The sequence below is a fragment of the Panthera onca genome, chromosome E1 (assembly GCF_046562875.1).
Source record: "Panthera onca isolate mPanOnc1 chromosome E1, mPanOnc1 haplotype 2, whole genome shotgun sequence".
Classification (NCBI taxonomy): domain Eukaryota; kingdom Metazoa; phylum Chordata; class Mammalia; order Carnivora; family Felidae; genus Panthera; species Panthera onca.
The window spans coordinates 40,514,609-40,539,453 of record NC_138352.1 but is presented as its reverse complement, the minus strand read 5'-3'; the positions used below and the strand labels follow the sequence as shown (position 1 = coordinate 40,539,453).

General features: G+C 43.0%; 1 protein-coding gene across 2 annotated transcripts in view; it reads right to left on the bottom strand.

Annotated features, from left to right (window-relative positions):
* Nucleotides 1-2,663: 2,663 nt before the first annotated feature.
* The window catches only part of HEATR6 (HEAT repeat containing 6), a 35,315-nt gene continuing 13,133 nt past the window's right edge, over nt 2,664-24,845 (bottom strand). Inside the window, exons 9-21 of one of the 2 annotated variants that reach the window (XM_060646649.3) lie at nt 24,218-24,395; nt 18,922-19,128; nt 18,384-18,483; nt 15,705-16,060; nt 14,765-14,887; nt 14,308-14,394; nt 10,364-10,498; nt 9,530-9,652; nt 8,694-8,818; nt 7,772-7,868; nt 6,494-6,698; nt 3,730-4,271; nt 2,664-3,278 (exon numbers count right to left, since the gene is read on the bottom strand). In XM_060646649.3, the coding sequence (XP_060502632.1) occupies nt 3,261-3,278; nt 3,730-4,271; nt 6,494-6,698; nt 7,772-7,868; nt 8,694-8,818; nt 9,530-9,652; nt 10,364-10,498; nt 14,308-14,394; nt 14,765-14,887; nt 15,705-16,060; nt 18,384-18,483; nt 18,922-19,128; nt 24,218-24,395 (2,296 nt within the window). In that variant the 3' untranslated portion in view covers nt 2,664-3,260. Of the gene's footprint in view, nt 3,279-3,306; nt 4,272-6,493; nt 6,699-7,771; nt 7,869-8,693; nt 8,819-9,529; nt 9,653-10,363; nt 10,499-14,307; nt 14,395-14,764; nt 14,888-15,704; nt 16,061-18,383; nt 18,484-18,921; nt 19,129-24,217; nt 24,396-24,845 lie in introns of those variants that run through there. The other variant, XM_060646648.3, reaches the window with a different exon arrangement.

Genomic DNA, 24,845 nt, shown 5'->3' with positions numbered 1-24,845 from the left:
TGTCCACTGGAGCTGACGATCCCTTCAGTTGTGACCCGAGGCCTCCAGGTGTGTACCAAAAGCAGGTCCCACTCCAATGACCTTTCTCCAGTGAAGAGACAGACATTCAAGCCCAGGAAGGACATCAGAGAGGTGTGACAAGGGCACCGTTTATTGCTGAGTGCTTGGTCTGTGCCAGCTCTGAGCCAGATATCATGCGACCTACTCCTGAAACCCTAGGAGGTACTATTATCCCCATTTTACAGATGAGAGGTCAAGTAACTTGCCCAGGGATGTGGTTATTAAGTTGCAGAGTTGTCCTGCAAAACCCAGGTGTAATTCCAAAGCTTGTGGAAACTGGATGTTAATTCCTGACTGGCCCTTGGGGATGCGTCCTGAGGCAGAACTAGGAAAGGGGTCACTACTGCCCCGTTAAGTATGTGGCCTCCCACACATCCAGGCATTTCCCTTGTCCATGGGGTCCTGTAGGGGCAAGACGGAGGGCCGTATCTGGCAGGCTACCGAGGTCCTGGGGTGGTGCCTCTCCCATACTGCTGGATTCAGGTTCCCGAGGCATCCCAGGTAACACCTCACCTGAGGGTGCAGTCAGGAGACTCCAGCTATTTACCAACACGAAAGGTCATGGTATGTCGACCGTATTTCTGTCTAGTGCTCTGAAAGTTCAAGGAAAATAAGTATCTGACATTTATTGGGTGCCAGAAGCTGTCTGAAGAACTCTCCACATACTAACTCATTTACTCATTATAATATCCTTATGAGGTAGGCACTATTATCCCTCTTTTGCAGATGGGAAAACTGAGGCACAAGATGTTCATAGATAGAAGCAGCAGAGCCAGGGTTCAACCCTGGGCTCTGAAGCACTGCACTGTATTCACAAAGTGAAGGCCAAATGAAGCCGAGTAGCTAGAATTCACAGAACTCTTAGGCTGGAAAGACGGTGATGTTCAGCTCAGGGTCTGTGTTCACGCACAGATGTCAAAATCAAGGAAGCTCTTGCCCTGGTGTTCCACGTTGGGGGGTGGGGGTGCGTTTCTGCTGCCCTGTAATCACCATAGGACCCCTGCTTTACCATGAACTACTACCATACAACAGGTTATAGCGTGTGCCTTCCTCAAGTTCTCCAAGTGGGTCGGAATTAGTGGCTTTTAGTGGTCACAGACAACTTCAAAAGTAAGCAAGGTGTCATCATGCTGTCAGTTTATTAAACAGAGGCTCTAGCCATCTGTACCTGGATGGCCCCTTCTCCTGTTTGTTTTCCTTTTAATTTTTTTAAATGTTTATTTTTGAGAGACACAGAGAGAGAGAGAGAGAGAGAGAGAGAGTCACAGAGTGCGAAGATGGGGGGCGGGGGCAGAGAAAGAGGGAGACACAGAATCTGAAGCAGGCCCCAGGCTCTGAGCTGTAAGCACAGAGCCCGATGCGGGGCTTGAACTCACGAACTCATGACCTAAGCTGAAGTTGGACGCTCAACCAACTGAGCCACCTAGACGCCCCTGGTTTTTTCCCTTTTAAACATCAAAAGAAAGTTCAGAGTTTGGCATTCTGAATTAGAATTCTGCATTAGGGGCGCCTGGGTGGCGCAGTCGGTTAAGCGTCCGACTTCAGCCAGGTCACGATCTCGCGGTCTGTGAGTTCGAGCCCCGCGTCAGGCTCTGGGCTGATGGCTCGGAGCCTGGAGCCTGTTTCCGATTCTGTGTCTCCCTCTCTCTCTGACCCTCCCCCGTTCATGCTCTGTCTCTCTCTGTCCCAAAAATAAATAAAAAACGTTGAAAAAAAAAAAAAATTAAAAAAAAAGAATTCTGCATCAGAGCCAGACTTTCTATTGTTTCTGCATCAGAATCAGTTCTAACCCTTTACTGTTTGTGAGGCTTCCTTTCACGATGGCAGCTTTCCTGAGGCACCAGCGCAGGGCGTGTGGGAGCCCCTGCCCTTGGGGTATACCCACAGTGCTACGGCAAGGAGAGAACCAGCATCCCATCCAGACAGAAGCTGTACCCCGGGCTCCTGGAGTTTCTAGAAGTGCTTACCCTTCGGCTTTCCCTGCATATGAGCACACTGACATCTGTTTTCAGAGACAAGGAAACCTGTACAGAAGTGAAAGTTTCTTCAAAAAATGAAGTTTTATTCAAGATAAACAAAGGATAAGAGCAAATCATCAAATCAGACCACTCAAAGTCATTTCACAAATATTTTTATCAAGAAGGTCACCAGTGAAAGCCCCCCAAACAGTGGGTATCTATGCCACATTTTTACTTTTAGGACAGGGACAAGTAAACAAGCTGCTGCTCAGAACATATTCCTTAAAGAGATGGAAGTTCCAAGATTCATCATTAGGATCAGTACAGGTTCAACTCAGTCCCTAGGCCTCTGTAATAATTCATGTCCAGAGTCATCTCCAAAGAAAAGCAACTTTAAAGAATGTTCTACATGGGTGTTTTTACTGTACCATAGTCTAATTGTTTGGAAACTGGTTGGCATTCTACCAATGGAAAAGTGGGCCTTCAGTTACCGGACTAATCTGTTCCCCGGTCTGCTTGGATAGTATTTCCTGAACAATCAACAACATAGTAGAGGGAAAAGAGCAACTCAGGGGCAAATGAGAAATGCTGAGGACATATGTATGCCCTAAAATATGAATTTTAAGCTAAATAACAACAGTTAAATAATGTATTGCCAAAATCCATTCTATGTATCTTGATTTTTATTTATCCCAGATCAAATATAAGTATGGAGTAATTTTAGTTGGTTCTTTTGTGGATTGAAGTTCCTACCTGAAATCAATTCTCCTTAAACTGTTGGTGGTTAATAGAGGAATGCAAAATTTAAATGTAAATAATTCTTCAGGGAGAAATCACTTTTATAACGGCTTAAACATTATCAAAATATAGTTTAAAAAGCTTTATAACCATCTAAATTAAATTAGAGAATTCTTTTTCTAAGGCACAGATGCAAAGGTGGTGAAACAACCATACCTTTAGTGTACGGACCACACTCTCCTCGGGGACTTTAGAAGCTGAGACGGAAGTGGGTGGTGCGGCTACGGCGAACTGGACCCGGGCCCAGGGTGGCAGCCAGGTGCCAGGAGGCAGCTCTTTAGCTAGCGGCTCGTGGGGAGGCACACGGAGGGCTTCCAGGGTGCGTACCTGGGAAGCTCAGTGCAGTAGCTGTTTAGCAGCCTGTGAGGAACTTCTCAGTATTTTAGCAACTGAAGCAGCTACACCAGTGCAGACTGGCCAAACATCAGCTCTGCCTGAGGCTTTCTATAAACACAACTTGATCTAAAAACAGAGAAGGTTATGGGCACGCTAGTTTTCATTAGTTTATTACAAAAAGAAAAACAATTCCAAGACACAATATATAACATAACGGTTCCTAAATTCATTCGTTTTTTTGTCTTTATCTTCGTGTCTGAGGCCAAACACCCTTTGCAACCGTCCAGTCTGCTCAGCCCGCCCTACGACCGTATTTCCCGGCTCCCGGCTGCACAGGTCAGAAGTTCCAACAACCTGGACCGTGGCCAATGCAGCGGAACCACTCCCTAAAGTGGTTGAGCCCTTTGGGAAAAATTTAAATAGATGTGAGCCCATTCTGAATAAAATTGAATGGGTTGTTTCTGCCCCTAAAATTGAATCCTGCATATCTGATACTCAAGCTTGGGTCTTTCCATTACCACGACACCTGGAAAGTATGGCAGACCATTCACCGATCTGTCAGTCCCAGGAGTGCTACCTGTGATCCAGAGGAGTCAAAATAAATGGTGAGGGTATCTTCTAGAAAGTCCATGATGGCCCTTTTGGCTGAGTCGCCAGCCAGTGCCTGGATGCTGCTTATGTGCTCCAGGGCCGTTCTGACCATCTGGTCTCTTTCGTGCAAGCTGTGGGGTGCTCCGGTATCATCTCCCTCTGCTCCTGATTTTAAAAACTGTAGGATAAAGGACTGCACCATGTCCCCATTCGATTCGAGGGTTTCTCTGATGCAGGGCAGGTCTGAGGCACTGGCCAAACTCAAGAGGTGGATCAGTGCCTGGCAGATTTGGGTCCGTAGGCTGGCACAGTACTTGAATTCCAAAAAGTCTGTGGTGTCTTCGCTCTTTTGTAAGGCAGTGACCAATGCGTTCCAGATCTGAACGTACTGCTCAGCTGACCCATACTGCTCTCTCTTGCTCGGGATGGAAAGGGCAGTGGCAGATCTGATGCGCACTTTGAAGTTCTTGCATGATGTCACAACCGACGTCAGGGCGTTGTAGGCCTGGGAGGTCCACGGGGCTGTTCCTAGAAAGAACCCACCGGCATTACAACAGATGAAGGCTTAGAAACAAGCAGGGGAGTGGAGAGGGTGGAAGAAATACACACTTATGCTCCAGCTGACACTAGGTTTTCATTCAATTCTCATGCTAACCCTATAGGATCAGGGTGACCGGTACTCACTGTGGGATTCTAGGGAAGGGGCTGAGTACGGATTCCCAAACTTCCCATTTCCTTAAACAGTCTGCCGCACACATGGGGGCCTCTGCTACTCTAAATGGGGACTTTGGCGACAGTGAAAGAGGCGGCTTCTCTGGGAAGAGGCTGTCCTACGGGGGTAAGGCTTGAGGAGCTCGGACTAAACTGTAGTGCCACTTGTGCTCAGTTGCCTGCTTCTGAGCAGTGCACACACTGCACAACCGTATGCCCAGCCTTGTTCCTGATGACAAAAAAATATCTCATCACCCAGATTAGCATCCAGACACTGCTCTGGACATAGCAAGTCATGTGTTTTATTGCAAAGAAAAAGAAGGTGCTATCTAGGCAGTGACTAAGGAACAGAGGACTCAGATTAACCAAAGGTGCAATTCTCTAATTTTGAGAAGATGATGTCCCAGTTTCTGTCTTCTTTCCCTTCCTGTTGGTCAGTCTCAGGAAATCAGCCTGCTTTCTTCCTCATCAGAACTACCACTCCCCACTCAATTTTGGGGTGGCTCTTATTCCTCAAGATGGACAGTAGAATAGAATTCAGCTTCCCTGGGGTGCCTGGGTGGCTCAGTCTGTTTAAACATCTGACTTCAGCTCGCTCATGATCTCACAATTCATGAGTTTGAACCCCGCTTCGGGCTCTGTGCTGACAATGCAGAGCCTGTGTGGGATTCTCTCTCTTTCTCTCTCTGTGCCCCTCACTCACTCATGCCCTCTCTCAAAAATAAATTAATTAAAAAAAATTTTTTTTAGAAGCGCCTTGATGGCTCAGTCGGTTAGGTGTCTGACTTCAGCTCAGGTCTTATCATGGTTTGTGGGTTTGAGCCCCGCATCAGGCTCTGTGCTAACAACTCAGAGCCTGGAGCCTGCTTTAGATTGTGTCCTGCTCTCTCTCTGCCCCACCCTGACTCCTGCTCTGTCTCTCTCTCTTTTTCTCTCTCAAAAATGAATAAACATTAAAAAAAATTTTTTTTTTTTAAAGAATTCAGCTTCCCTCTTTCAGCCCTTCCGAATTTCTCTGCTGTCTTTGAAGGCAGGCAGGCAGACATCCCCCTTAATGAGCTCCAACTCCAAAGGTCACTTTGGGTTATTTCCTCTGTAGAAAACGCCATGAAGCTACTTCTCCATTAGCCCTCGGTTGGGAGCATTTTTTTTTTTAAATTGAATTTATTTATTTATTTAAGCAATCTCTACCCCCAGCATGGGACTCAAACTCATGACCCTGAGATTAAGAGTCACGTGCTCTTCCAACTGAGCCAGCCAGGCACCCCCTGGCTGGAAGATTGTGGCAATAAAGGGGAGCAGAGCCAGATCTCCCTAACCTGATGCATGCTCTGCTGGCCCAGAATGGTTTTACCTCTCCAGGAACATAACTTGTTTCAAATCTTGTCACAGAGACAAATGTATAAGGCAAATGCTGGTAAGGAGAGGGAATGGGGATTTGGAGGCTTTGACCTGTATGCCTAAGCAGCTATAAGCCACTGATGCTCTATCAAGGTGCACGGCACGTCATTACTGAGATGCCCTCCTACACAGCAGCCCACTTCAGTACCAAGGGCTCATTTGGGATTTCCAATCTGTACCTCTTCTTCCATGCCAGCTTTTCTCCTTCATTGCCCTCCCCCCCTCCCCCCGGTTGTTAGAACAACATTTTCTTATAGAAAATGAAAGCAGACAAAAGTCCTACTCATCATCCCCTCCAGAGGCAACCACCGTTAATGATTAGGCTAATTTCCTTTCACTCTTTTTTCCACCCATTTATTGAGATCATGTCGTAGAAACAACTGCATATCCTGTTTTAATTTGCTTAACATCAGAAGTACTTTCCCAGATTATCAAAAACTTTTTGTACACATAATTCTAAAGGATCCCTTTGAATATATATACTATGATATATACTATGATTCCCCTAAAGTTGGGCATTCAAAACATTTCCATTTTTTCTAATATGTGATAAGTAAAACTACGAGGAACATCTTGAATACTACTGTAGGCTGGAGTGTGCTGTCCTGAGGCCCTGCACCAGAGAGACACCTTCTTACCTAATGGAAGAGCAGGATTTTTAAATACATTCCCCACTGCGTAGCAAGCATTCCATCGGACTTTCATGGCAGCCTCATTCAGCACAGTAGAGATGAGGGCCTGGATAGACTCCTCAATGATTTCAGCAAACCTGGGCTTTTCTATATGAGACGGTTGCAAAAAATGAAGCAAATTTCCAAGGGCCCGCACTGCGTTGCTTTTTACCTATAATAAAATGTAAAAAAAAGCATTCGAAATCTGCTTTGCCAAAGATATGTTACAGAAAGTATCATTTCAGCTTTAAAAAACCCAGGAGGTCTTGGACAGCTTAAAGTCAGAAAGCCAATGAAAACACCAGCCTGTAAAAGTGTGGCTTCTTGAAACTCTGCAAGGTCTTATGTGCTGAACAGCCTATGCCATCAGAGAGGTGAGGTCTTCCACAGCTCCTCACTGGTATTTTTGGATTAGACTCCAGAGAGGTCTGTCTTCCTCGTTTTACAGAGACCGTGTGGAAGACCCAGAGGCTACAGGGCAAAGCTGGTTTGCAGCAAGGTGACGAGGAGAGGTGAGGTTTCAAAATTCCAGTCCAGTACTTTTCCATTAGAAAGTCTCTCTCAACCTTCGCAGCACACTAGAATCATCCGAGGAGCTTTCTTTCTCCAAAACCAATTCCCATGCCCTAGTCCCAGAAATTCTGAACAGATTAGTCCACATAGGGCTTCCCAGGTTTTCAGAGTCACTGTACTAAATTAAGCACTCAGTATGGGTCAGGTATCATGCTAGGTACTTTAACACAAGGCATCTCCGAGGCCACTGAGGTAGATGTAATGACTTCCAGGTTCCAGATGAGGAAACAGACCTTCAGAGAAGTTAATGATATACCAAACGTCACCTGGCTACTAAAGGGCAAGCCAGGATTTGAACCATGTCTACCTGACCCTAAAACCCATTTCTATGCTTTTAACTTATTAGTCTAATGGGAGCTATACAAAGCCAAGGGCTGTTCATTTTTCTGACTTGTCACTTCTACTTAAAGATTTTTTAGAAAAAAACAAAAACAAAAACCAAAAGCAGACTAATATTAAAACAAACACGGACAGATCATGGAGCAGTATGACAAAGAGCATTGATATTTTTCATGACACAGGAGACAGGAAGGAAACTGTACAAGTGTGGAGTAGGCCACATTATACCTGAGTACTCTCTTGATCTCCTTTCAACAGGGATACATTTGGGGGATACAACTATAATACACTAAGTATCTAATGGAGAAATACCAGGCTTTGCTGTGGGTCTACCTTGTCTTTATCCCTGGACGCTTCTATAGCTGATCGCAACATCTTCAAGAGCAGGAGACCAGAGAACTCTTCCTGGAAACTTGGGTCTGGGGTTTCCCTGTTCCATCCAAAGCAGACAAAACACGTTAAAAGTTAAAACTCAGTTAAATATATACATATACACAGGCATTCACTTAGTAGAACTATAAAAATGTGGGAAAACAGCTCAACAAATCTGTTCCGATTATATCAAGAACTTAAAAGTTTATACCTTTTGACCCAGTAGGCCCACATCTAGGAATGTGACCAAAAGGTGTATCTTGAAATAAAGATTTTATGTACAAAAATGTTCATTGGTTAGAAAAGCCTAAGATAATGCACATGTTCGGTAACGGAGTGGTTAAATAATCACTTCACAGTGGTGATTATGTAATAGTAATGAACAATTTATAAAAAGCCAGCAGAAGTTGGGAGGATGCTTAGACATGCTGTATGGGAGAACTAAGCAATGATAAGCAGGGCACTAGTACATGAGGGACAATAGCTGCCTCTAGGGAGGAAGGTTTTATACTGATGACCCCTTTTGTATTGTTTCAATTTTTTTTTTATTACTCTGAAAAATTACAAATTTGATATTTAAAGAGTAGTGCGACCTTTATTATGGTTTTGAATTTCTACTTTAGTATTTTCCACATTTTCTATAATGTGGATACGTTACTTATATCAGCATACAGTATTAAATACACACACACAAACACATACATGTATATATAAAGAACGACTTACTAATCTCATTACTTGAAGGAGAATAAAACACAACAAAGCATGAAGACTGACTACACGATATGGGAGAATTACTGTTCTTTTATAGTAGAGATCAAAGATACCCTCCTGGGACCTCAACCTCAGAAGTCACCCAGGGGAAATGAGCTGAGTCACCTACATGTTGACAATCAGAGTGTCTGTCAAGTTGCCCAGGGACCAGGCTGCTTTGGCCCGGACATTCAGAGATTTGTCTTGAAGTGACATCAATATTGCATTCGCTGTGTCTGCAACAAATATGACATCCTGTAAGAGAAAATAAAACACTGTAGTTACTTTGGGAGCTCACACAGCTGCCTTAGAAATTCTGAAATTTATTTTCAGACAATGATATAAGCCTTTACCACAATTTCTATTTGAAAATCAAAATTTATTTACTCAATTTACTATTCTACTTATTATAATGTGGACACTCATTAAAACCCCACGGGAAGGTCTTCTGGGATTCTGGTATGTGCCACGCGCACCCGTGGGGCCTATGGATTTTGCTCTTGTTGAACATCTTATAACCTGGTCTGCGACAGTGATCCATGAAATCTGTGCTTAGACTGATTTCCACCTTGGGAAATGACACTGCCAATGAAATGCATTTCTAAAACACATCCTATTCATTACACACTTCACAGTGAGATGTCACAACTAAGAGTGAAAAAGAAATTTATTCGCTTCTTAGCAAAAATTCTACATCAGCTTTCTAAATTATTATTATCCCATGGCAATATCCCACTTCCTTTTTTTTCAATTATTCATTAATGTAAATCTAGGGTCCTGGACAGTGTGCTAAATAATTAGAAATAAATGAACTTACAGGCATTACCGTATTTTAGTAGCAATTAAAGAAACTAAGAGCAATTTGGTGTCCCTTACTGTCCAACTCAGAAGCTCTGTATGCACCCAAATCAACACTGCCCTGGCCTATCACAGAGGCAGAGAAGGGCTGTGCAGGCTCGCTCTGACCTGTCTGAGACAGGGGAAAAGCACATAGACTCCAAGGGCCCGCGAGGTCGCCGCTTTCACTAGACGGTTCTTGCTGTCGTTCAGCCCAAGCAGCATGGTGATGCACAGGATCTGCCTGTCGCTCTGTAGTGAGAAAGGTGGGTGGAGGGAAAGTGAGAAAGAAAGAACCATGAGCCACTGTCCTCAACACGCGACTGGGACGTGTCTGCATCTGAACACAAGGGAGACCTTGAGGCTACCTTAGCAGAGAGCAGAGGGGCAACACGGATCCAGGTATTGGGTGAGTGCCTGCTTGGTGCTGGGCACACACAGCACCTGTGACCATTAACCTTTCCCACTGTATGAGTTAGGTCACCGTGTTCTCCTACTTCCTGAAAGCAGCCTCTTTATAAAAGCTAATTCATGCAAATGCCACTGAGGACTAAAGAAGGGGAGCAGCCTGAATATACATGTGGTGGGGACTGGCCAAGTACTGCTCACACTTCGTGTTATTCCTCACATCGTGCCCCTTTTATAGATGAGAACACTCAGGTTAGAGATGTTAAGAAAATCAGGGAGTGGAGTGGAAGAGATAAACCCAGGTCCTCCTAACTCTTGGTTTTGAAGTCTTTCTGAAACGTCTCTTCCAAGCCTCCTCCCTCACCTGCCCTCCGAGGACAGGGAGGAAAGGCTCCCCTGAGACATTAAGACTTGAAGTGTTTCCACCGCCCTCACCCCACACTCAAGCCAGGGATGACGCTGAATACTGGCTCAAGATGACAACGAATCTGAATCAAACTCAAGCTCTGCTGCTCGGGGGCACCACGTAAGGTGAGAAAACACTCCTGGAGTTACCGGCAGGCTGCTGAAGGCTTCGGGCAGGATGGAAGACAGGGCGTCACAGGTGCTCGCCTGCAGGGTCGGGTGCTCTGAGTTCTGCAGGGCTCTGGGCAGAGGGCCGTTTAGCATCATCGTCCAGAACATCACCACCTGGATCAGGGGCACAGTTACAGCTGTGGCCCCAGACACTACAGCAGAACCAACTTGCCGCTAAGACTACCTCAGGTGGCCCTAGTAATGCAACGTTCTTTAAAGCAGTAGCCTTCGGGGTGCCTGGGTGGCTCAGTTGGTTAAGCGTCCGACTTCAACTCAGGTCATGATCTCGTGGTCTGTGAGTTCGAGCCCCGCATCGGGCTCTGGGCTGATGGCTCAGAGCCTGGAGCCGGCTTCGGATTCTGTGTCTCCCTCTCTCTCTCTCTCTCTCTGCCCCTCCCCCGTTCATGCTCTGTCTCTGTCTCAAAAATAAATAAATGTTAAAAAAAAATTTAAAGCAGTAGCCTTTTGTCAATGCTTCCGCTAGTCCTTGCACAGCAGGGGAAGGAGCTTTAGAAAACAATTGCAGGGGCGCCTGGGTGGCTCAGTCGGTTAAGCCTCCAACTTTGCCTCAGGTCACGATCTTGTCTTTCCCGAGTTCAAGCCCCACATCGGGCTCTGGGCTGACAGCTCAGAGCCTGGAAACTGCTTTGGATTTTGTGTCTCCCTCTCTCTCTGCCCTCCCCTGCTTGTGCTCTGTCTCTCTCCTTCTCTCAAAAATAAACATTAAAAAAATTAAAAGAAAAAAAAGAAAACAATGACTGCATCCTTCCACTTTATGAACTAGGAAACAGCTGGCTACAGCTAGGTGGCCGGAGTGATGGGAGTGATGATGATCATGAGGAAGGGCAGGGGGTGATGGTGGTAACGGCGGCCATGGCTCGTGTTTTCCAGAAAGCCTCTCACACGCCAGGCACTGCTCTAAGCTTTACACATATCTACCCATTTCAATCCTCAGTACAACTAAATGAAGTATGTGTCATTATCTCCATTTTCACACAAGGAAACTGAGGCACAAACATATGGTGTAACTTGCTAGTGGGCATTAGGGCCCTGCACAGCCCAGAGGCCATGTGCCAGAGTCTAAAGAGCACCGGATCCAGAGGCAGAGCTGGGGCTGAATCCTTCAGTGGCTGTTTCCCATCTCTGCAACCTTGGGCAAGTCCCTGAACCTAAGTATTGATTCCTCTTCAGTAACACAGGGTGAAGATGTCTACTTGGCAGAGTCTTGGTGACAGTAAAATGTAACACTGTGTGTCAAGTTCCTTGCACAGTGTCAGGTGCACAGTGGAGACTCTTAAATTGAGCACTGGGCTCTCTTGTGGGTACTATGAAGATTTACCTTTTTTTTTTTTAATCTTTATTTATTTTTGAGAGACAGAGTGTGAGCAGGGGAGGAGCAGAGAGAGAGGGAGACACAGAATCCGAGGCAGGCTCCAGGCTCTGAGCTGTCAGCACAGAACCCGATGTGGGGCTCGAACTCACAAACTGTGAGATCATGACCTGAGCTGAAGTCGGACGCTCAACCGACTGGGCCAGCCAGGCGCCCCTACCTCACTTTTATTAAAGCTCTCAAGGCAGGCATCTGAAGAGTACCTTGAACCGTTTCTTTCCCATGCTTTCTAAAAATCCTAGGATTTCAGGTGCATTTGCAACTGTCTGTGGTTTTGGAGTCTCTACTTTCTGCCCCACGGATTTAGTCCCAAGTTTTGCCATGTGTCCCACACATCAATTCTGTCCTCCCCTAAATCCTAGTTTCTAGAAACCCAATCTGGGCCTTCCCCACCCCAAACCAGAAGACTTTAGACAGGTATGCTTGCCAGCCTCCAACATGGCCCATACGGATTCTTGTCTCCTAATGTTAAGGAGGTGGCCCCCCACCTAGCCCCTGTCCAGGCTGACCTGTGTAACCAGTAGGGTGCTATGGAAATAACAGTGTGAAACTTCCAAAGCAAGGGTGGGATGCCTGGGTGGCTCAGTTGGTTAAGTGTTCAATTCTTGATTTCAGTTCAGGTCCTGATCTCACAATTCATGAGTTCGCGCCCCAAGTCAGGCTCCGCGCTGATAATGAGGAGCTTGCCTAAGATTCTCTCTCCCCCTCTCTCTGCCCCTCCCCTGCTTATGTGTTCTCTCTCTCAAAATAAATAAATAAACTTAAAAAAAAAAAAAACCAAAACAAGGTTATAAGAACAGAGGGGTGGGGCGCCTGGGTGGCTCAGTCGGTTGGGCAACCAACTTTGGCTTAGGTCATGATCTCGTGGTCCGTGAGTTCGAGCCCCACATCGGGCTCTGTGCTGACAGCTCAGAGCCTGGAGCCTGTTTCGGATTCTGTGTCTCCCTCTCTCTCTGACCTTCCCCCATTCATGCTCTGTCTCTCTCTGTCTCTAAAATGAATAAACGTTAAAAAAAAAAATTTAAAAAAAAAACAAACAAACAAAAAAAACACAGGGGTGCCTTGGGTGGCTCAGTCGGTTAAGCGTCTGATTTCAGCTTAGGTCATGATCTCACGGTTTGTGGGTTTGAGCCCCGCGTCAGGTTCTGTGCTGACAGCTCAGAGCCAGGAGCCTGCTTTGGATTCTGTGTCTCCCTCTCTCTCGGCTCCTCCCCTCCCTCACACTGTGTGTCTCTCTCTCTCTCTCAAAAATAAATAAACATTTAAAAAAAAAAAAAAAAGAACACCACAGCTTCTGTCTTGCTCTGTCTTGATTCTCTTGCTATGGGGGAAGCCAGCTGCCATATCCACAGGACACTCAAGCAGCCCTCTGGAGAGTTCCTTGTAGGAAGGAAGTAAGAGAGGCCTGCTGCCAAAAGCCAGCACTAACTTGCTAGGTATGTGAGTGAGCTGTGTTGGAAGAAGATCCTCAAACCCCTGTCAAGTTCAGTTGACTGCAGCCCCTGCCAGCATCTTGACTGCAAGCTCAGAAGGACAAAGCTAAGCTACTCCCAATTCCTGAGCCACAGAAACTATGTGAGAGAATATATATTGTTGTAAGATGCTAAGTGTTTTGGCTAATTTACTACTCAGCAACTGACAAGTAATATAGAAAGTATATCTCTTTTTTACAAATGAAAAAACCTGAACGTGATGCCTACAGTCATTTGACCAGCAGGGGGAGAAGTCCAGGTGCAAACCCAGGTCTGTTTGAGCAAAGTTCAACTCCTCTCCCTGTGAACGGTGACGTTTCAGCTTGAGTGGCAGTCTCAGGAAAGGACTAGGGCTAGATATTCTTAATTGCTTGCAGGGATGATGGAAATTGCAAAGGGAAAAGAATGGGCAGGATGAGGAGGGCAGAAGGTAAAAAACACCACTAATGTTGAGTTGACTTTGCTTTTGGCACCAAGTAGAAGCCCTTTTTGGTAGGGTCACGTGTTCCTCCTCCAAAGAACTGGCGCAGTATGGAGACAACAGAAACAACCTAAGGTCACAGGAATTTTCTAGGAATCCTGGAGCGGGGTGGTGAGGGAGTTAAGGGAATCAACATCTATCAAGCACCTACTATTTGCCAGCAGCTTTACATTTTATTCAATCTAGTTACAGATTATTATTCCTCTTTATGAGGAAACTGTGCTCACACATCCATTAATGTGCTCCCTACATTTGCTCTCATGTCTTCGGATCCCAAATCCTTGGCTCTTCCCACCATTCTAGTCTACCTCTTGGGCAGGATGAGGAACCACACGAGGTTTTATGCGAAAGAAATACCGGTTTTTCAATTGCTGGCTGTACGTTGCACATAATCCGACCACATACTGAACTGCAAATAAACAGAAATGCAAATACATCTTATTCATGCTAGTCTCCTGTCATCACATATCATTAGCTGTAGTTTTTGACACTGGAAGAAACTACACAGTTTATTTCACTTCATCACTGAGCCTCACAACTGACTGCAGCACTAGGAGAGCACTGAACAACGTGTACTTACCACAGTGACTGGCACTCTCTGGTCAGGAGCTATGGTAGAATCTGGTTTATACTGCTGTATTAAGCCTGTCCCCAGTTCTTCCAGAAGCTGCCAAGGCAAAAGAAATATAGATTATCAAAGCAGATTTGATAATCCGAATTACGGAGGCAGAAGACCTCACTTGTTTGGAGACGACCTCAAATCAAAGGGAAAAATAGTTTCCAACCGAATTTTCTTTCTTCTTTCAGTAATTCTGACATCAGAGGCATTCTTTCAGGAGCAAAACCACCAGAAACATATTGTTTATTTATTATCAAATGAATTCTTTGGGTTTCTCTGGCGAGCTGAAAATGAAGGAATGTATGACTTTCCCTACCCTGATACCCCTTTAAGAAACCTCAGAACTGACAAACATAGAACAGAGGGAAGAACATAAAGGAAGAGAAGAAAATAGCAGGTGGCTTTTCATCAAAGTTACCTTTGCTCCATGAAGCTGAATAGACGGATCTGCTTCCCCCATGCACTTGCAAATCACCTCTCCAAGCTCCATTAAGTACACTTGAGCCATTGAAAAGTAGCCCTTGGCCAGATGAGCTAACACCTGCAAAGAGAACAGAGGAATAACCTCAAGACCTAAATGCAGGGCTGCAATATCCAGAAAAGTGTTTTAATATTTCAGAAATCACTCACATTTAACAAGGGGTAGGCAGGAATCTGATGTTGAATGAAATGAACAACCATAATCTTTATTTTATGACTGAAATCAGTTAACTCTATCATGTAACTTCACGGTGCTTTATAATTTTTGAAATGTGTTTCATTAAGGTTGTCAATACTATTCAAGCCTGGGAACAATTTTCTGAGGCAGGTACTAACTGAATATTTCAGCTAAAGAAGCTAAGGCTAAAAAAGTTAAAGGTTAAAGGACATGTTTAATATCAACCGCACAATCAGCAGCAGAGCCCAGAACCAAACCCATGTCTCAGATCACAGCTGAGTACCAAAGAAGCAAATAAATTAATCTAGGGTTGTTTTCTTCCTGTTGTCTCTAAGCAGACAGAAGATGGAAGAGAAGTTATGGAGAATTAAATATTGAAAGTCTCAGAAATCAAAGCTTAACTGTACAACGTCTTTCAGAATTACTATATAATCCAGCATACCCAACCTGTCACATAAAAACTATGGTCACTAAAGTGACTTGCAACAAAAAGGAATAAATGTGACATTTACAACCAAGTCTTCTCCTAACTGCTGCCAAAACCAAAACAACAAAGCACTCACACCTAAAGCACAGCTCTCTAACACCACTGACCTGCGGCTCAGTTATATGTTATTTTCATAGACTCACTCCTCACAATCAATCAATGCTTTGAAAGAAGAGTGATTACTTCCATTCTAAAAATGAGGAAACCTCCTACCTGTAAGGCCTCCAATCGCATGGGGGATGGTTCATAGATGCTCCCCGTTGCACAGCCAGCATCGCTACTGGAACAGGACTCCTCCTTGGGCAGTACAACAGTGGAAATGCAAAGTCGGATGAGCCAGCAAGGCTCTGAAGACCCCTTAGGGGAGCTAACTGAAGCCTCTTCCAAAAAGGGTCCCGAGGGGGCTTTCTTCCACCAATCAGGAGCGCTGAGGTGAGGAGTTGCCGAATTGCTATTGCTGAGTCCAGAAGAGCAGGGCTGTTGTAAAAGGAGCTGGACTTCAGGTAGAGGCGCGTGAGTGGACACTATGGCTCCCAAGAGAGTGAGGCTTGACACTCGAACATTCACATCTGTCAAAGTTGATGGGAATCACTATCACTGTGGGAACAGCTATCGCAAGGATCACAATTATTCCCGCAGACAATGAAGAATGATGGCGTCCTTGTGTAACCTGAATCCAATGAAACCTCCAGACCCAACTTCCAGTTTATAGAAATACATGGGACAGAAACAGAATTTAAACAACACTGTAGGGGTGCCTGGGTGGCTCAGCCGGTTAAGCGGCTGACTTTGGCTCAGGTCATGATCTCGCGGTCCGTGAGTTCGAGCCCCGCGTGGGGCTCTGTGCTGACAGCTCAGAGCCTGGAGCCTGTTTCAGATTCTGTGTCTCCCTCTCTCTGACCCTCCCCCGTTCATGCTTTGTCTCTGTCTCAAAAATAAACGTTAAAAAAAAATTAAAAAAAAAAAAATAAACAACACTGTAAAGAACCTATCTGGCAAACTGAGAAGGTAAAACAGGCTTTAAGACAACAGTCTTGGACTTTTCCCCAAATCAGCGTGGTGAAAGAACAAAAGGGTGATGGGACTACTCTAGATTAGAAGAGACTAAACTGACATAATAATGACATGAAATGCATGAACCAGGAATGAACCCAAGTCCTCACAAAAAGGGAGGGAAGACTTTTTGAGACATATGGTGGAATGTGAATGTGGAGTAGATATGAAACAATATTATGGAATTGATGTGGATTTCTTAGGTGTGAGAATGGGGATGTGTTTTTTAGGAAATTGTCTTTGTTCTTGTAAGATGCATGCTGAGGTATTCAGGATGAAATATCATGTCTGGAGTTTACTTTCTTTTTTAAAATTTTTTTATTAAAACAAAAAAAATTTCTTTAACATTTATTTATTTTTGAGAGACAGAGACAGAGCACAAGCAGGAGAGGGGCAGAGAGAGAGGGAGACAGAGAATCTGAAGCAGGCTCCAGGCTCTGAGCTGTCAGCCTGGAGCCCGACGTGGGGCTCGAATTCACAAACAGCGAGATCGTGACCTGAGCCGAAGTCTGACACTTAACCGACTGAGCCACCCAGGCGCCCCAGAAGTTTACTTTCAAATGGTTCAAAAATATACCTAATTATACACATGTATACACACGTACACAGATACATACATGCAGAGACAAAGCAAATATGACAAATGTTAATAACTGTTAAGTCTAGGTAGAGATATGCACATGTTCACTGTACTATTTTTTCAAGTTTCTGAGGGTTTGACCATTTTATTCATGAAAATGCTGAAAGACAAAGCCAGACACTTGGGAGGGACGTGAGACATGGTCCGCTCCTCTCAGTTTACAGATGAAGAAAAGCTGGTGCAGCGGAATGAGCAGGGGACTGAGCCCAAAGACTTGAGTTGTTTCAATCTTACTTCTGCCACTGACATGAGAGATGTCAAAGGCAAGATTTATCTTTCTGGGTCCCATTTTACACATTGGTGAAACAAGTGAACTGGACCGTGATGTCCAGTGATACATGTGTATACATCATCATCTCCTTTAAGCCTTATAAAAATCTTCCGAGGTAGGTCAACGTCTTCCTGTTAGGAGGAAATGACGGTTCTGACAGAGCCACAGTTATGAGATGGAGGAAATGGGAATGGGCTGCAGACCCTCAGCCTGACTCCAGGTCTAGTACCCCTCCCATGACGTCACAGAAACATCACTGCCTCCTTCAAGAACTCTGACTGAAAAACTTACCAGAATGTGGTCTGGTAACAGACCACATAGTACTTTCACTGCCTGCTTGCTAGCAAAAGAAAAACAAATGTTCTCTAGGCAAATGTTTATAGCACAGATATATCACGTGTGGGAGTAAGTCAGGAAATAACAAGAAATAAGACTCTGCAGTAAGTGGGGGAGTTGAGGTTCTGGAATTTTATCTAAACTGCAGAGGAGATAATCTTACAGCAGTTATGTTTTATATTCGTTTTTCTTTCCAAAAAGAGGATGATGTCTATGTGATTGTCCACCCATCCTTACTTCTGCCTTAAGGATAGAAACTACGTATTGTGTACCAGAGCACTGCCCCCCCATCCACCCCCGCGCCCCCCCAGCGCCGGCCCCCTGCACTTGGCTCAACCAGAACTCTAAAGTCACTACACTGCAGCAGCAAAGAACCACTAATCTTTACAATTAATTCTCCAGCTCACTTCTTCCAGGTGTCCACTGGGGCTTCTGGGGTCAAAAGCAGGCTTCTAGCAATAGCTGCTTTCCCCGAAAACTTGAGAATGAGTAGAGATATCTTAGAGCTGTAAAAATGCTCTCAATATTTTTAAAACTAATAATCTAGATTTGATTGGTACAAAAAAGCAATCGATTTTAAACTACCACCAACCTTTGTGGCGGATATAAGGCTTTATCTGGTTCCAGACTTTGGTCAACAGGCTGAGTTTCAGACGGTTGTAAGGTGAATTTGATACTAAATTTGCAAGGCACTGCAAAAGACAAGAATAGCCCATCAATAGGCCTGATTAAGCCACAGCACAGATACAAAATGTTATAGCATTTAATTAAAAAAGAAAAGTCTATGAAGACTCATTTGAAAATCAGTTTTTTTCTTTTTTTGTCCTTTTTTTAGGGGACTTGCACTTGTGTTCTCATTGGTACAACTTAATACTAAAAATATGGGAGTATTTTTAGTAAATCATTTATTTGGATATACAAAGAGTGTAGGTAAGATCAAGCGAGGAGGCACAATAGGCTAGCTTTTTTTTTTTTAATAGAATAGCTTTAAATAAAACAAATAGGATAACTTTAAATAAAATTGTTACTTCTATTCTTAAGTCAAATTACTTTTGGACAATGTAAAACATTATACAAGATCGAAACAGAGAAAACCCATCCAGAACCCGTTGATAACTTGGCATGCTTACCTTAATTATCTGAGTGAGGGTCTGTGAGGATGACTCCGCCACCAAAGCTAACAAAAGACATCTGTGTAACTCTCTAATGCTGGATGCGATCATCACGGAGAAGGGAGTAAAAGCCCTTCTGTGGTCACTGGTGTCTTCAGCAACAGAAAGAAACTGCTTTGAGCCTTCCAAGATGGCGGATAAAACTTGCAGAGCACACGCACGTGTCTGAAATTTCAGAATGATTCACCTTGATTAGTTAATAATCAGGAGTCAAATCCCCTTCTTCCTATTTTTGTTTTTAATTTTTGAAGTATTTAGGATCATTTTAATTAGAAAATTAGAGGCATTAAGATTATCTATCAGGTCCTAAAAGTAGTCATGAACTAGGCCACTTGCACCCTCACTTTAAAAAAACTTCTAACACATTGCTGTTAGGTTTTCTTACAGGAAGGAGTAAGTCTAAGCTACATGATAATATAAAACCCTGAAATCATGAACATGAGAATAACTTAAAAGATTAGAAGTCTAGTTTATTCAAGCATAAGGCCAAGTAAAAAGAGAGAACTAAATAGCTCGTGGGGTAGGAAAAAAAATACCCAAGTCTAGAGTCTGTTTCACACTAAACATGCGACACTGAAGCATCCATGAGTGCTCGAAGTTAATTAAACAGTATATTAGGAACTTTGTGCACATTCAAGTTGGCAGGCATCATTAGTGATCCAACTTTTCAGAAATAGTCTTAGGTACAGAAAATAATACTGCCTGTAGTGAGAGTCTTTGATAATCAAAGAAAGGAAAACTATTAACTATAACCTTATGGAAGGAAAGGAAAATATGTGCACCTTTGTCAATGGTCTGCTGTACTTGTCAGGAAAAGTGTCAATGAAGCAAAATTTTGTTTGTAAGATTAAAGGATTACTTTCAATTGGTACTCTGATGGTTCCGTGGTATTAAAAATCAGGAAAGAGGGGAGCCTGGGTGGCTCAGTCAGTTAAGCATCCGAATCTTGGTTTCGGCTCAGGTCATGATTTCGCAGTTGTGGGACTGAGTCCCACATCTCTCTCCCTCTCTCTCTGCCCCTGTCCTGCTTGCACACACTCTCTCTCAAAATGATTAAATAAACATTAAAAGCAAGCAAACAAAAAATCAGGTAAGAAAAAAATAAAAAGAAAGCCAATTTAACCATAATGGAATGCAGGTGATAAATGTAGGACCAGTTATATAATACTGTACCCTCTTTGGCCAGCCCCCCAAAATACCAACTAAATACTTCCAGATATTTTAAAAGTGGGGAATCAACATTATAATTCTAATCTAAATATTTGCTCATCATGAAGCATATCTGAGTTTGGTGTGAAAAAGGTTCTCCAGAAAATCTTCAACTATATCATCTCCAAGTAACTAAGGAATAAATCATTTCTGCGCATCTTTTGTAGAGTGGGCTCACAAACAAAAAACTAAAGATTTACCGCTCTGAGAATAAATTTGTAGTATGACAATATAAGTCTTCAGAATCAAGCATAATCATTTAAGTTAGGAAGCTGACAATGTATTAGGAAATTCTGTGTATGTGTGTGTGTGTGTGTGTATGGGTGAGAGGGTGAGAGGGTGAGAGGGTGAGAGAGAGAGAGAGAGAGAGAGAGAGAGAGAGAGAGAAACAGCAAGCGAGAAAGAACTCAAGTCACAAGTCAGCTGACCCAACAAAAACTTAGATAAGGGGCTGCCAAACTTTTTCTGCAAAGGACCAGTAGCACCTACTTTGTATTTTAGACTTTGTAGGCCACAGTCTCTGTTGCAACCACTCAGCCATGACAAGACAGATGCTAAATAAAGAATAAATATGATTATGTTCCAATAAAATTTTACTTATGGACAATGAAATCTGAATTTCATATAATTTTCACATGGCATGAAATACCATTTTAAAAAGTTTTTTTTAACAACAATTTAAAAGTATAAAAGTATTCTTAGCTCATGGGTCATACAGAAACATAGTTTGCCAACCCCTGATTAGATGGCGGGTCTGAAAAAAGGTATGCTATGCTGAACCTCCATTTCTTTACAAGGCAGTTAAAAAATCATGATTCCCACATGTGACAAAGCAATTACAATTTAAAACCAACTTGTGGAAAGAAATGAACTGATACTCAAAAGCCAAAAGTTTTTAGCCTCATTAACTTTGGTACCCTAAGAGGTAAAAGTATCCATGACTATCACAAATGAAAACAAAAGGAAAGGTCACTGAAATATATCACCGAGGTAGGAAATCTATGAAAAATATAATACTATATCACATGATATTTCTCAAAGGTCTGATTTAATTTCCTTTAAACCTTGTTTAATAGATCTCTGTTGCTAAAAAAAAAAAAGCTACTTATGACACTGAATCGTTCAAGTTCTGCTTCACTGATTCTTACATCAATATTTAATATACTGTTTACCAGTTCTGATCAGCACTTTCAGCAGAAATTACTGATGTGCAAGCAAATCTTAAAAGGGGCAGCTCTCTAGAGAACTCATTTTGTTAAGTTTTTATTGTCTGAATATTTACAATGATGGATGAAGACTTTTCAATCTGATAAACATCAGTGTGCTCTGTTTCACCAGGGGGTAGTTTCACTTCCTTGGACATGAAGACTTGTTCAAAGGTAATGAAACAGGAAAACACTTTCCCCTTTTTGCTACTTATGGATGTGGCAGAAATGTTTACAGAGGTAGCTCAGTTATTCCTTAGTTTTTCCTTTTTTATGTTTGGTCTCAATCTTTCTGGGAGGATGATAAAGAAGTCATGGCTGGGAGTGGGTAGCAGTGAGGTTTCAATGTACTTGGTTGTTCCCTTCTTTAGCTTTGTCCCAGGACTGATTATTCTGCACACATGTTCAAGGTTAACTTTATTTGATCACACTCCTAAAGTTGGTTGCCTTTAGGGTGGGGGCATTTGAACACTGTGTCGGGGTCTCTGGATTTGGAGATATCCAAGCCAAGGCCATCTGTTCTTGGTCAGCCATATAAGGGAAAACCCGATTACCTACCAGTCCATGATAGTTACAAACCTGCTTTATTCTCTTTCCTTATAGGGCATTACTCTAGATTTTGATTTGTTTCCACATTTCATAGCTCTCCAAAAGAGAAATAAAAAATCATGAAATTTGAAAATCGGGATAGTTCTCAAGGTACCAAGAAAGTTTGTCCCATAGTTTGTTCCCTAGATCAAGTCTTGCTATAGCCACATAATCTACTTTTTTAACACCCAAAGAAATCCTATAGAAGAAATTCATAAATTGGTCATGGTATTTTTATTGATAATTTGCTCTGTGCCATCTGGAAACATACAGGATGTGCTTTCTGAAGCACATTTCCAACATGTAAAAATATGACCATTTCCCAAGTACTGCCCACTGCCAAATCCTAAAGGAAATTTCTAAGTTTTCTCCTTTGGAATTAATCATTCTAACATTTCATACTGCAATTTCCTGAAAGTAATCTATTGCCAGTGTTCTGAATGAAGAGTCCAGTCTCCTTCCTTCTGTCTGTTTTTCTTTGGAAAGTTTCTCAGCATATCAGTAAAAACTGTGCTTCCAGTTGAATCTACCCTAGGTCATACCAGAGCTGCCATGAACTTGAAACTGTCATCACTGTGCACTTCAGCAAGATGCACTACTGTCATGTTTCATCCTGACTAACAGAAACTTCAGGCATCCAACTCTATACTTACAACGAGCCTTTGAGCAGATGACCACTCAGCTTTTACACATGACTGTACCTTTTAATCTAGCTCTGATCAACGATTGCTGCTCCATTGCATTTATGTGAACTTTTAAGTTTTGCACACAACTTTCTAGGAGTCTTTGTAAAAAGTCTCTCTCACTGACATCACCGACCACAACACTTGCTTCTAGCACGTGTCTTGGTGCACAGGGACAGTTTGCAGAGGTGTGTACTAAGGCTCACTGTGGACCATGATCACACTTCTTTACACCTTTCTAACCTAAAACCTGTGACAAAGCTTCTGGCTACAATCATTTCACTTGCCATTACATGGAACTGACAAGTTCTACTCATTACTTTGATCTTTCTAAATCCTACAAATGATGACTGCTTTTCCATTTCTCCAGGACCTTCATGTCCTGGAGCTAGGACATCTCCAGAAGAAAGTTCTATACGTTTCCTTTTCATCACATTTCTTGCATTGCATTCATCAAAGTTAAAGAGCAAGACCATATCTAAAAGGTACCCAAGGCTCCATAGCTCAGGGGTTAGAGCACTGGTCTTGTAAAAGGTACCCAAATCAAGGAGGACCACTTTGCAGCATGTAAAATTTCTCATGGCACTCTAAGGCAAATGTAAACATTAAAAACTATAAAGACATAAACACCATGACACAGATTTCAATCCACTTTCATGAAATCCGACTCCATAACTTCTCTATACTCATATCCCAAACTCATACGTTCGCTGTCCCCTTGGCTGGGCAGCTGCAGTGCGGGTGGTTTACCTAGCCTGCCACTTGCTCCATAGGACGATCTCCTCAGCTCCTGCCGGCAGCTCCCCGCAGCAGAAAAGCAGAGGCTTTTCTTTTCTTTTTTTAATTTTTTATTATTTATTTATTTATTTATTTTTTTGGGAGGCTTTTCAAATGTATGTATTTTTTAACCTTTATAGTATTTTTCCTTTCACTTACAAGAATGGCTTCAGTACTGACTTATTTGTTACCCCTTATTTTCCATTTTTCTTGCAGGTTCTCATTTGCTACTGATTCAGTTAATCTGAAAATTTCCTGCTGGTATAACTACTCAGGATATTGGATGTTTGAAATTTTTGTGCTTAACTGAGGCCTGTTTATTTTTTTCACCCTGTAAGAGCTTTTGAAGGGTCACCCACAAGTTTTCTTATGTGTTCTTATCACAGACATTTTTCTAAGCTTTACGTATTCTTCGTAACCATTATGGACCAAGATATTCCACTGAGTGTTTAAACTGCTTTTGATTTTTTCCTATTATAAATCCCATGGCAATCAACATTCCCATAAAAGGGAAAGAACCACGGCTGTCTCAGTGCAGCTCCAAAGGGATACAGAGGCTACAAGTCAGTGTACTCAGGCTCCAAGCAAGCCCTAGGCAGCAGGGCCCCTAGCGTGAGTGTTCTCAGCCTGCTACTCACATACGCCCGTGTTCTGTCCTCCTGCCTGTCCTGTGGTTCTCGAGTCAGGAGTTGGATTGTTAGTAATGAGAGCTGTGTTCAGATGAGAACAGATAAGGCAGGGAAAACAACAAAGACTTTCCTGGTATTATGCTCAGAATTTAAGTGCTCTTACCTTTGGAGAAGGATCTTTTAACGTCAGAGTCATCAGGGACACTGACTGAGGGCTTCCAAGCTCAGGTGTATCAGGAACAAAGGCTGACCAGTAGCCATAAAGAACTTTTTTTTCTATTGATTTTATAGTAGAAAGAAAACAAGCTAATGCTCCTTGGCGAACTTTGGCTTGGTAAGACCTATCCAAGAGAAGGAAGAAAAAAAGTCTTTAAAAAATACAAACATGAAATTCTATTTATTCCAGCCAACTCACATGATGCACTGAGAAACTCAACATTCTGAATAAACCCAAAAGTAAATATGCCAACGTGATAGTTGAAAAAATATCAACTTTGAAAAATTTTCAAAATGCAATCAAAACATGCTAAAGCAATTTGTTTACATAACAAGTTAATACAGTAAACAATATAAAACACAACTAGACAGAAAATAAGAGGGCAACAGCTTGGCATCAGGAATAGTGAGTATGTGCTAGGCACTGTGCTGAGGCTGGCAGACATAAAGCCCGCCCTGCCCCCAAGGAGCCTGCGAGGGGCAGAGACAGACGGACAGTTAAAGAGATAACTGCAGGGCATTTTGATCGATGCTAAGATGGAGATACATCAAAGGGTCACAAAGAAGGCACCAAA